Source organism: Netta rufina (assembly GCF_964035555.1).
Source record: "Netta rufina genome assembly, chromosome: 1".
Lineage (NCBI taxonomy): Eukaryota > Metazoa > Chordata > Aves > Anseriformes > Anatidae > Netta > Netta rufina.
Genome location: NC_140123.1, coordinates 148,093,433 through 148,106,901, shown reverse-complemented (window position 1 = coordinate 148,106,901; position 13,469 = coordinate 148,093,433). Strand labels below are relative to the sequence as shown.

The following is a 13,469-nucleotide window of genomic DNA, read 5'->3' as shown; positions in this document are numbered from 1 at the left end:
CATCTCATAGTTTTGACAAATTAATGCATTTAATCTTTCAATTTTAAAATCAAGCTTTCTAAAAATAAATATTGATCCTAAATAACAGAATCGATAAAGTAATCCTATAAATCATTTAGCTGAACAGAAATGTTTGTCTTATAATAAAATACCCAAAGGAAAACTAAAAGAAAAACATGTAAAAGCTTAACTACAAACAGAATAGTAGTGGAAGATCAGAAGTTTATATGGCAGATGGGGTCTTTTTTCCTCTACACAGCTCTAAAATTGTGTCTAGGAAGTCACACAGTTTTACCTAAGTTAACTACAATGTAAATATAAGCTGTATTTGTACGAGAAGCCAAAACAGAACGTTAGAGAACTAGAAGGAGCTGATCACAGTTGCACAGGATGGCTTCAAATACCGTAGGAACTGGCAACTCCCAACAGGAGCTCCATACACCACAGGAACACTGCATACTTAATACACTTACCTTATAGTCCCATATTGCCGTTCCACCAAACGCTGATATCAAAAGCAGCAGTGTTATGGCTATCTGAACTTCAGTTACATCAACTCTAGGAAGAAAAGAAAAGAATAGAAATTTAGTTAAAAGAAAGGTTCTGTTTGCTTTAAGTATAGTGGATGGGGGTGGGGGAACAGTTATTTCAAATACCTCCACCCAGTTATTTCAAATTACCTCCTCAAGCCATGAAATGTGTCAGGAATATGACTTTCCTTGACTGAGAAAGATACTCTATCTGGAGGCACACATCTTTGGTTAACCTTTAAAATTAAACCTATAAGCCTATCTAGAGCAAGCTAAATAGAATTTTAATAGGAGAAAAGAGTGCTTAATGAATACGTTGTTAACTATTTTAGAATTCTGAATAAATTACAGACTTCTTGGGTAAGTAACAAATCAAGGTTAAACATTAAGGCAAGCTCATAGTCAAACATTTCCATTAATAGCATATCATACAAAAGTAGGGACCATGAAGAGCAGAATGGGACAGAAGGGATTTCTTTAAGCCATTGTATCATGACAACTTGACAGATACAGCCTGCAAAACATAAGGGCAGTATTTTGAGGACTGAGTTAGTGGATAGCTGAACATCTGTTATCTTTCAGAGGTCGTAACTGACACAGTGCCTTCTGCCTTAAAACATTTTATAAAACAGGTGGCCTTGTATACCTTCTAGACTCTGAATTCCACCTTTTTTGTTCTCAGACAAGACAGCCTTACTGTCTCTGATCACTGAATTGTTTTATTTTGAGAAGACGTGAATATGTAAAAACAAAAACCACACACAAAAACAAAACCAAAAAACCCTACAAAACTTACAAAAACAAAACAAAACAAAAAAGCATAGCAGAGGCTCAAGAGGAAGATACTTTCCATACAGCTTTTAAATAAATAAATAATAGCGCATGTCTAACGTACTGTTTATGCTAGTGAAGGTTTTTAGATAGGTACTGGATCTTTGTACTGAAGTTACTGGCAAGCAGTACAAGTGGACGTTTAAAATGTGACATTCTCTTTAGCAGTTAAACAGATTTGCTATTTTAAAGTACTGTGACCAAAGTCAAGTTGTTTCATTTCTTGCTTAGCATGCAAACGATCTGCACAGAAAACAGTGTATTTTAAAAAGGAGATAGCAATCAGCTTTTGGCTAATGGAAAACATTTATCTGATCTTGACACTCACAGTAACGTTAAGCTTTCAAACGAAAGACAGTGATAAAATATGCAAAGTTCCACCACAAATTTCAGAATCAGTCTTAGAAGAGCCATTAAGTCACAACCAGATGCCATGCTGAGGTGCTCGTCACTGCTTAAAGCTGTAAGAACGGGCTGTCCTCTCTCCCTCCTGTGCCATTCTGCTCCCTCACTTCTGGCTGTAGTACTAACCAGACCACGAGGTGCCAGCAAGCCGCACTGTTTCCTTGTGCAAGTTTTTGTTTTCTGCCTCTTCAGTGAATTGGCTCCAAGTCAATGACATGAGCACACAGGGGGAAGTAGGACAGTGCTGCTGGGAGAGGGCTTTTCCTCTGCCTTGGTTACTGCTGCAGATGCACACTGAGTTGGTCTGTTATGTCACACAAAAACATTCAGATGCAAATTCCAATGTTCAGACTTTGCACTCTGAACAATTAAACCCGGATTTCTGAGCTGTACAGTTTTTATTGTTGGAGGGGAAGGAGGCTTGAACTCCCGAGTTGAGTCACTGCATGTGCCGAAGTTTAGTCTTTAATTTTACAGACAGTTGATTACAACACAGCCCAAATTTAAGTCCAAAGATTTTATCAGGCAAGACAGTATTCTACATAGCCTGAAAGTGGCATGGCATCCAGCTGCTCTGATCCTTCCTGGCCACCAATGGTAAGACTCACCTGGCATTTAATTTCCAAAATCAAATACCACTAATTCAGGAACAGCATCAGTGAAAGCTTCCATCCATATTACGTATTATCATAGTTAGAGCTGTAAACTATCGCCTTCATTTAGACTCACCTCTATGCTTAAGAAAGTTGTGAGCCTTGAAAAAAATCTGATTTGCTTTCACTGAACAGAAATAAATTATCGTGGAGGAAAACTGTGTCTGCTCAGCTTCACACAAGAAGCATGGAATACCAGACCACTCCAAACTGCTTGTACCGTGCATTAGCACTGTATTTACACAAAAGCCACTAAGGTTTTAGCAAAGAAGTTTTATGTAGTATCAGAGCCTCAGTGCCTTCTTAATAGGGGGAAAACATTCTCACATTTTATGCAGGAATAAAAGGCACAGAAAAACAACCATTTGTACAAAATCCCTGTGCTTACAGCATACTCCATTTCCATTGCAGTCCACTGTCATGTACAGAAGTTACCCACCTTCAACCATCACCCTAAAAAAGCATCTGTTTTTGTCTACAGATATCCTTTAAAAAAGCAGGATGTGTAAGCGGGTACAAGAGTTAATAGTCTCTGTGGCAGAATGCATTAACAGCAAGTAAAGGATCTCTTAACGTTACCGCAGAGGCAGCTTGCTTGGGAGATAGATGCCAAACAGCATGCAAAGACAGCTGACCACTGGCCTGCATGACCAGCGATGCTCTGATGTGCTGAGGTGCCTCTTGCAGGACAGAGCTAGCAGGCAACTCAACACGACCAGGATTAATTACCACAAGGACAGCCTTCATCTGTCACGTTTCAAATACTGCCGTGAAGGATGTCGCTTTTCCTCTTTTAAGAAATCACTAAAGTGCAGCTCTTTGTTTAAAGACAGCAAAAGACCATACTAGGCATCACCATGGCTACAGGAGGGGACAGCATTCCCCACACAAAGTTAAACTGAAATTGGTGTCTTTTACATGATTGTCAGTGACCCTTGCTCCTACAATTTAGTGAGAACAGACTCAATTTCTACAGCATCACAGAAGTCACTAGAACTGTGAACTAACACAAAACCTCGTAGATATCAAAGCCAATTATGAACCAGATTAAAAGCAAAATCCTCAAATAAACCTGGGGTAATTCTTAAGAGTACTGGCATAACTGTGGAACTCCCTTGCCTAGGCTTGTGCTGGATACAGAGCTTGTTCAAAGGAAACTGAACATGTTTGTAGAAGAGAGATGTATTTATGACCAGGGAAAATCCTCTAAAAATTCATGTGGTTCAGAGTCCCCTGGGCTGAACCTGTTCCACGTCAGGGAGATTATGAAGAGAGGTAGCACAGATGCTTGCTCTGTTCCTATTCCTACACAGGGCACTTGTTTACATTGTGGGCAAGACAGCTCTGGCCTGCATGGTGCTTGTATGGGTTCCATAAACAAATCCACAGGCAAGAGCCAAATGCATGCAAACAAAGCATATAGAGCTAAAATCAGCTGCTAACAGAACAAGTCCTGTGCACAGTATAACTCAGAGTTTTATAGTTCTTGCCAGGTAAAACACAAGGCTGCTAGGGCAGAAGTGAGATAAGGAAGCAGGTGATAGGAATACAGAGCAGGGGAAAAAAAAAAAAAAGGACAAGAAACAGGAATCAAGTAGCTAGCAGCCCCAGACATTGTCACAGGTAGTTCTGAAGATACCTACTTACTTTCCAAACCTTAATGTGCCTGATACATATGTCTGCCAGTGAGCAGAATAGAACATGAACAGTCCCACAAAACAACAGAAAAACAACCAGTCAGGATTTGTTCCTAGTCGGATTGCTATGCAGGATCCAAGGACAACAAAAACTGAAAAGCAGAAATGAACATGTTAGTCACATACCCTCTTTGCTTGCAGTTAAGAGAAATTAAATCACAAGGCATTTTACATCACTATAACAAAAATAATTATATATGACTGATTCTTCAATAAGTAGCTAACATCAGGGACAGTCCTGGTGGGAGAGACCCAGCCACAGGACTCCTGTTCTTCAACAGGAGGGCCACACTTCCCAGCCTACAACGGTTGTTCCCTCTGTGGGCTCTGTCATCTCGTCATCTTTAGGTCACAGACACAGCTCCAACAGCAGGGCCCAGCTCAGGGAGACCAGTAGTTATCTGTGTGCTGGGAACTGAGGCATAAAGAACATGCCAGCTCCCAAGGCAAACATTTTGGCCATTAAGCTGTTGTAGGAGTGCTACCAGAAGGTATTGCCACCAACAGCAGCTAGGTTATGGAAAGTAAAACTGAGCAAGGCTTTTTTGGGACTCCAAACCAAATTTTTTAAAATTTATTCTTACAAGGAACATAAATCCTCCTCCTAGCCACCAGGCTGGATGCCCTACTACCCAAATGATATTTTGGAACCTCTTACTTAAAGCAGAGCCCTTACTTTCATGTGCCAACATCAGTCTTTCAGGCACTTAAAATCCTCTTAGTGAATATTTTGTTCATCACCGAGCTCATTCAAAGCAGATGAAGATGTACAACCAGTAAGAGCAGACTGTGTATTACCCAATACCTGCTAAAGGTACTTCTGAAATATCCTCCCTGATACTGGTCAGGGATGCAAAGGTGACCAGGAGACGGTGGAGCTATCCCAAAAAAAGGGAACAAGCTGATGCTGCTCTAACAGAGATCTGGAGTAAACAATCTCTAGAGGTTCCTTCCAATTTCAACAAGTCTGTGACTAGTCAGCTCCTCTTGAAAACAGGCAACATTTTTAAAACTAGGATGGGTAACAGTAGATTAAGGCTACCTGTGGAAATAGAGTCGCAACCATGATCAAAGAGTTCTCCTAGAGGAGAACTACTGTTTGTTCTTCTCGCTTGCTTCCCATCAATGGCATCCAGCGACTGGTAGATAAAAAGTCCTAACGCACCCAGGATGTATGCCCAAAAAGGTGCCTGAAAGAGATTCATGTAAAAGGTCACTAGGCAGTTCCCAAATCCTTAGCCAATAATCTACTTCATTAAAAGTAAAATATCGTGCAGCACAGAACTATACCACATGGTGCTGGTTGCTGCTTCATTAATGGACAAACCAAATTACGTGCACTAGTCTCTATGTGAGTTGTAGTAACTACCACAAGGAACTATTCCAGGTACCCCAGGGAAACAGTGGTCTTTCTATTCTTATTTTAAAATGCAAAAACAAACTTTAGTGCCCCTTCTTATTTTTCCACCTTAAGACTGCAGTATTTCTATTATTGTTGCATGCTTTGTGCAGAAAAATGTTATGAAAGTGAAACTGATTTTAAGAAAGAAAGTAGTAGCAAGACACTTATGAACCTTCTCAGCAGTTCACGTGATAGATACCTGGATCATCTGCTCAGATTTACAACATATAGGTATTAAAACCCCTTACAGTTTACTAAATAAAAGACTTGAGCTCTTATGGAAGGTTTTTCTTTTCCAACATACACAAACTGAATATATATACATTTTGGAAATTAAATTGAAGAAATGAAACCATTCACTAAATATGAACAAGCAGCTATCTGGCTGATATCGACTATTAGAGTTTCGAAACAACCTGTGGATCAGCTACATTAACATTACAGGTTCAAAGGAATCATCCTGCACACTAGTACCTTTCAAGTGCATCATTTTCATACACGAAGTCAGTATGTCTTTGTTTGTCCAGGAATTTGTTTTTACTAAAAATTACTTCCAACACTCTCGAACAAAATCCTGGTTACACGTTTGCCTCAAGTGGATCCCACCGGTATCTTTAACATATGGAAGTGCTGTTCACGAAGAGAGCACTGAAGTTAGGTATGAACGTTGGAAATGCAATTTACAACTTAAATAAGCGAGCGGCCACAAAACTTGATTCTTTTCCACTCCCAGAGGAGAAAAGAGGCCGCTGCTCCAGCTTCACACCTCTACAGTTCCTCTCCTGCAGTGCAAAGAGACCAATACGATTTTGTGTATTTCATAAGCCTAGTCACGGCTATCAGAGACACCTGCTCAAACCTCTCAGCGAGCTGAGGCTTGTCCCTGCTCAGATGGACCCAGTGCCACTGTTGGGGAAAAGCAAAAACTGACAATTGCCACTCAGTTTATTGCAAGGGACAGGGGAAGGTATCAATAAGAACACAGATGCCGTGAGCTGCCTCTCCAGCCAATTCTTCCTCCTCATCATTGTACTCCAGTTTTTTTGTTGCAAAAAGTTATGCCTCAAGATACACTGGTCACAAAACCCCCTTCCCGAAAATGGCACTTACGAGAGGCTCAGTTCTGAGCCTGAAAACAGCCGTAGCTTTTTATTTCAGACTTCCTCATGTATCAAAGGCTGCGTGTTGTCACATATTTTTGTGATTTTAGTATGGAAACAGTATTGTCAGCAAATTTATGGTATTCCTGCTACCTGTTATTTGGGTAATTTCATTAATTAAGCATTCCTCCATTAGATGTCAGAAAAGCCGGGCTGCTTCAACCAGCTTTGAAGCAACAGCCAGAGAATTAGGGACTCCAGTTATAGGTAGGACTTTTGGATTTGTATGTACATACAAATCAAGAAAAGTCACAACAATGTTCAAAACTGGCCAGGCCACCTCTCCCCAAGGAAACCAAGAAAAAACTGTAAGTCACAGGTAAAGCTGGAAGCCTTGAGCAGGTGAAAGAGGGTGAGTATACACTTGCATGCTGATATTTAACATAAGGTATGGGACAGAAACAAACAAACAAAACTCAACAAAACACCAAAGATCACACTATGAAAATTCAGGTCAGGTGATGACAGCAATATACACTTGGTTGTTACCACTGGAATTAGTCCAGGTGTTTAGGTTTCTTCTCCCTTGTCAGTCCAGTTCAACTGAAAGTAATTTTTATTTTATTTATATTTTTTTTTGGTTAAACCAGGGAATGAGTTCCTAGTTTGTTTTCTGAAAAAGTTTATCTCCTGTAACGAAGGGGACAGAGCCTACCAGCAGCAGGAGGAGTCCACTGGAGTGGTGGCTCAGTGAATGACAGAGCTGTGGGTAGGAACCGAGAGCCCCAGGGCTGCTTTTGGTTTGAGCTCATTTGGGCACACGTCCTGCAGCGAGGCAGCAGCTACAAGAATGGGCTGTCCACCACAGGTCAGCGTTTCAAGAGGTAAAGGCACAGTTAAGACCCTCTGGAAGCTCAGATCATTTTACTTGTGACATAATCCACATACTAAAGGTAGCAGAAGAGCTATACGGGCTTCTGCAGAGTGACTTTGCTGTAGGAAGAAAAACAGATATTCTCCAACAAGCCAGCTCCTGACACAGATTTATGGCTGAAGCTCTACGAGCAGAAAGGCTGAGAGTTTCATTACGGACATACGTTGGAATAATGACTGCCCGATTTTATCACCGATATCACTTTGATTGTTCGCAGGGTTTTACGAGGTGCCCCGTGCTGTGACATACTCTGGCAAGTTACAGAAAGCTAGCTTTAGATCTATCGACACTCGTCACAGTAATCCCGGGATCAGGGCAAGAAAACCAGGCCATGCCTGGCAGCTCTGCCCCCGCCACCATGGGTTTCCTGGACGCCTGAGGCTCAGAGCACCTCTGAAGCCAAATGCCAGCGTCTGGGCAGGTTCCCATTGAACCGGATCATTTCTGTAACTGAAACAACAACCAGGAACAAAAACCTGTTGTGTCACGTTTTTTTCATCACTAGCTGTAAGGTTCCACGCCCCGTGTTTGGTATTATCACAGTCTTCTGAAAGGCAAGCTCCAAGAAACACAGCCTCAGTCCTAATGAGGACAGAAAGGTTGCTCGCTGGTTGCTGCCGTCAGTTTGTGAAACAGTTTCCACAGCTCCACAATATGTGACATGAGAAATCTTCTTCAAGGTAACATCGCCGATGTTTACCTTGCCTTACACCTCAAAAAAGCAAAGCAGCTTCCAGTCTGGCCTCTCTATTAGATCTTTTGGCAAAAAAGGGCTCTTGTCTGTTTGCAAGTTATAAGATGGGCATAAGCACCAAGGCCACTCACCCAAGCCTGCTTGCCTTGGCTCCTGCTGGGACACACCAAACCAACCAGCCCCCAGGCTCCAAAAACCAAGACAAACCTCTGTGAGGAGGGGAGGATCCCATTAAGAGCAGGAACAGCAGCATCTGAACTGCCAGAGGGCTTAGAAACACAATCTGGAGCATTGCATCCCTGGGCTCTCGGTTCAAATTGAACCCAAGGCAGCAAGGACCAAAGACCCCTTTCATCAGCTACACATTTAGCGGGTTAAATGGATGGACAACCCAGGGATGTCCCCGGCCACCTTCCCACGTTGGGCCCAAGCAGTTCACAAATGAGAGAAGTGGGAGCGTTTGAGAATGCTGACACAGCTCACAGACCCGGCAGAAAGGTCAGGAGGCTCCCAGTAACCATCAGCTTGCCACTGATGAGGTGTTTATTATCTCTGCCCCAAGTTATATCCTGTCCAAGCAAATGCACTATTTGGCCAGAGCCAGATGCTGTTCTAATAGGAGAGAACACAGATCCTACTGGAAAGAAAGTATGAATAAAAAAAGCATCTCTGCTTAAATTAAAAGGGATAACTGAAAGATTACACAGCTCTAAAGTCTTGTCAAATGCAGGTCTGGTACAGGTCAGGTCACCTGCTGAACCTGAGGGTATCATACTGGTGTTTAAGGATGCTGGGATAACGCACATAGTTTGACAGGACCGTGCATCACGCCTTGCCTTCTGGAGAAGGTGTAGGTTGGAGAGCAGTCCTCGCAGAGCCTCCTGCTCGTGTGACAGCACACCATGGAAGAGCACGGGGACAGCTGCAGAAAACTAGATATGCTGAGAAGATCCTTCAATGCTTATTTCAAGCAAGATTCAAGCCCTGGGAGTTCAACAGCCTGAGTTTCTGCAACGCTTGAGTATTTCCCTCCCTCTCCACCCCCCCTTCATTACACATCGTATTCAGTCATAATCTCATTTCCTCAGTCCAACAACACAGCCTAACCTAACTAATTTTGCTCTATCTTAGCCATTTTTATGGAACTTCCTCCTCCTTCCCCCCAAAAATGTGTATTGTTTCTCTCACTTCTCAGCACGAAGCCCTCCGTACAACCAGACTAACAGCAACAGAAGGGAAGGGGCTCTTCAAATCTGCATTACAACAAGGGGAGGAAAAATAAATAAATCATAGTACAGCCCAAGTACATTTCATGACTCCCTGCATTCCTCCAGCACCCTCCTCTCCCCAATAAGCTCCCTCTGAAAGAGCTTCTGTCCTTCTATGCCAGGGTTTCCCAAACCTTGCTGTCTTCTTTTATGCCAAATAGCAATTCTTGCCATTCACTCCTGAAGCACTTTGTTCTTCACTCCTTGGGCATTATACGGATTCCCCATCCCAATCAGTGCTTCATGCCTTTCCTCTGCCTGGCCAGGAGCTTCTTCCCTCATGGCCCTCAGGATCTCAGTCCCTACCAGCTGCTCCACTGCACCCTCTTACCTGCTTCTTTCGTCTCTCCCGCAAAGCTCCGGTGCGCCCTTTCTATCTGCAGTGCCCTGCCTGTCAATGCCTTCCCTCTGACAGGGGGAAATAAACAAACAGGACAGCCCTGATTTCAGTTTAAAGGGTTTGTTGTTGATGTTTTTGTTTTGAGGGAGGTCTTAAAAGAGAGAAGCAGAGACAGTGCTCCACCAACGTTATTCTCCCTCCAAGCAGCAAACAGTAGGGTCAGCTGGAGTCATCTGGCTCCTCCCCTGCTTTTTGGTCTCTGTGGCCTTACAGTTTTCTAGCTAGCATGCTGCAGCAAGGCACTGCACCCTTTTATAAAGTCACTGTACCATTTTATAAAGCCACTGCTAGAGGATTTTTAATAGATATAAAATCAATACAAAGTATTAGTTACTGTTAGCATGAAAATCCTATGATAAAATTCTAGCTCCCCATATATTTACAGAGACCTGTGGCTGAACTCTAAGGTTTAATGAAGCTGGGTCCCTCAATGAGCAACCGTGAGAGGGGCAGGAGCAGAGATTTCTTTCTCTTTTTTTTTTTTAAAAAAAAAAAAAAGATAGAGGGAAAATTATGTTAAGCCAGTTTTCATCCTAGTGCTGATGCAAGGAAAAAAAACATGTCAGTTTTCCTCAGAATGGGAAGGGGTACCAGGGTTTCCACATGCAAAACCTAATGAAGTAACTGCAGCTACTTCAGAGAAGTCAGCTTGCAGTAGAGTATTTTTCCTGGCAAAACAAGCTGTTCACTAACAAAGGGTGGCATAAATGGAAATCCTCGTGTAAGAAGTGCTTCTTCTGCACTGTAATGCAGGAAACACACACTGTTCTTCAAGTCAGCAAAACTTTTAATTCTTAAATATTCTATGGTTAGTGTCAAAAAAAAAAGAAAGGAAGAAAGAAAAAAGACAGAGCCTGCAATCACAGTAAGGAAGATATATCAACTCTGCACAGAACATGAAAATGTCCCCACCACAGCTGGTATAGCATATTTTACTTCCATAGGTTGTTGTCCTACCCTCAGTTACACGGACCGAGTAGGAAACTGGGACAAACACTATAAAAATCTACAGACATGGATTTTAGTTCCAGCAGTGCTTGAGGAGTGTAGCTTGCTAATGACTCAGGCAGAGATAAGAAGGCTTATGATGAAGTGTGCATTTATAGAAGGCAGCGACACAACCCATGCTGCTCCTAGACAGGAAGACATTACTAAAGCAGAGAATATTTAAAAAGCCAAAACATGTTGTGCTTCTTCAGTAACTTTCAGTGGCTATTGATGCTGATGGAGATGACCGGAGGAAATAACTGCTACGCAGTGAGAGGACAAGGGAGCCTTGTATGGTTTTAGACATTAATTGCATTGTGTGTGGCAGGGAAAGTATAGTTAAATTGTGGAAATTCAGTTTCCATTATGTCCTATTTTAGTAAAAGTATAAACAGGCTCAAAACAAAGAATTCAGAAGGCAAAATCATGGGGGGGGGTAGGTGCCTGTGGGGAAACAGATCCCTCAGTTGTTGTTCTAACAAGTACCTGAGTAGAATCCATTGCAGGGAAACCCCTAAATTGCTGTACTCAGGCAGCTGGAAGGGCACATCACAGCAAAGAGCTCTGTTTGCAGCATCTGCTACCAGCTGCTCTTGTAGCGAGCTCGGAGCTAGGTGAAACTCAGGTCTGATTAGGCTTGAGGGTGCTTTTATTCCTAAGACTTACTTTCATGGCTTACCAACTACCAGTCTTACTTGTTTCAGATGGCTTGCACAGACGTCAAGACTTCAATGCTTTCGAAGCAGGACTTTTAAAAACGGTTCAAGTAAGACTTGTTAAGGTAGAAAACCACACAAAACAACTCTTAAAACTCTTGTGTTTTAAAAAAAAAAAACACAAGCCAACCAAACAAAAAACCTGCTTGCTACTTCTTTCTATCCAGTGCTCTTACAGTTCCACCAAGAGAACATGACATGTCCTTACAAATCCGCTGCATCAGGTAATCAAGACGTGCTCATGAATGGAGCAAGTGGCTTGCCAGCGCAGTGAGGTGATGTAGAAATGCTCTATCCTATTAGTTCAGTCTGTGATGTGCTCATCTTTAACATGATTTTCAGTTCCTCCTCCCCCCTAGCCCTTGCAGCCCACACATTCGAATTAATACGAAGAAGGTATTACAATAGTGTATACAACACCTATTAGTGTTTCAACAGTTTTAGCTTTCTTAAAAAGCCATCCACAGATCTGACATCTTAGGGGGGAGAAAAGCTGAATCATTCAACAAGCAGAAGAGAGATGATGATGACCAAGGGGAGCAGCAAAAAAAAAAGAAAAGAAAAAAAAAAAAGTCAGTGCCTGCTCACAGTGTGGAGGCAACAGAACATTTGTCTTCACTGTAAGAATAAAACAGTAGGAGAAGTCTGGTTTTATGCTACATATTTATAATTGAGATACTGATATCTAAACAGAAGTTTGGTCCAGACTGCAGGTTCTTACAAAATGCAGCCTCGGCAATTAAAAAAAGAAAAACATGAAAGTCCCTAAAACTAACCAAAGCTCTCCTGGAAGAAGTAATTCTCTGGATATCTGCAAGGCAACCTTTTTTATGTTAGTAGGAGTCCTCAAGGAAAAAAATAATTTGAAGAAAAAAAAAAAAAAGCTGAAATGCACATCATGGCACATGGCTGGCACAGGATTGATACCTACATCACAAAGGTAAGCTGCAGGTATCTGTTCTACAAGCACTTTAAGTTTGGAAGTGCCATTAGAAGACGGCAGCCTGTGGTTTCCAGCCATCCACTCATCTCCATCCTCCTTTCTCCTTACCGTGTGTAAGGTCAGAGTGCGGCTGCCTGCTGATGAGCATCAGGGAAGCCATCAGGGTCAGACCAAAGCCAAGTTAGTTTTGACCTGGCTCAGTTTCTCAGCATGAGTACCACAAACACCTCCTCTAGCACAAAGGAATTAGGGGCTAAGAAGGATGCACCTGCCAACAAGAATACTCACCTCAGTGCATCTAAGTTACTAAAAAATACAAAACCACAAACCAACTACCATTTACGCCCATGAGCCCGATATAGCAGCCACCCTTCTCAGACACAAAGACCCTACACAAAACAACCTTCCCCTGGCATTTCCCACCGCAACTACCATGAAATCTCTGCACCAGGGAACTGAGCGGGCAGGTATCTCTAATGGGGCTCCTAAAACTGCCAGAAAAACACCCGGGGCCACTCTCCTTGAGGGGGGGACACCGAGCCGAGCCGAGCCGAGCCTTGCCGTGCCGGGCGGTACCTGCTCGGTGGCGCTGGGGCAGGAGGCGACGAGCGGCAGCGCCGTGAGGCAGTTGAGCAGGAGGCCGCCGAGGGTGATGGCGTTGGGGGCCAGCCACAGCGGCAGCTGCTCCACCAGCCAGGCCCAGTAGGGCTGCAGCCAGGGCTCCAGCAGCGAGCGGCCGGCCGCGCTGTAGCGGTGCTGCTCCAGCCGCTTCAGCTGCGCCGGGCTGAGGGGCGCGGGCAGACCCCAGGGCGCGGCCATCTCGCCGCCTCCAGCTCCGGCTCCGGCTCCGCACCGCCCGGCCAGGGGACGGCCCGGGGACGGCTCCGGGGTCAGGCCGCCGCCGCCGCT

At 43.4% G+C, this 13,469-nt stretch overlaps 1 protein-coding gene across 2 annotated transcripts in view; it reads right to left on the bottom strand.

Moving 5' to 3' along the window:
• Nucleotides 1-13,469, bottom strand: part of CHPT1 (choline phosphotransferase 1) — a 20,707-nt gene extending 7,238 nt beyond the window's left edge. For both annotated transcript variants that reach the window (XM_084294078.1, XM_084294079.1), the window contains exons 1-4: nt 13,137-13,469; nt 5,159-5,306; nt 4,067-4,208; nt 474-558 (exon numbers count right to left, since the gene is read on the bottom strand). In XM_084294078.1, the coding sequence (XP_084150204.1) occupies nt 474-558; nt 4,067-4,208; nt 5,159-5,306; nt 13,137-13,379 (618 nt within the window). In that variant the 5' untranslated portion in view covers nt 13,380-13,469. The remainder of the gene's footprint in view (nt 1-473; nt 559-4,066; nt 4,209-5,158; nt 5,307-13,136) is intronic.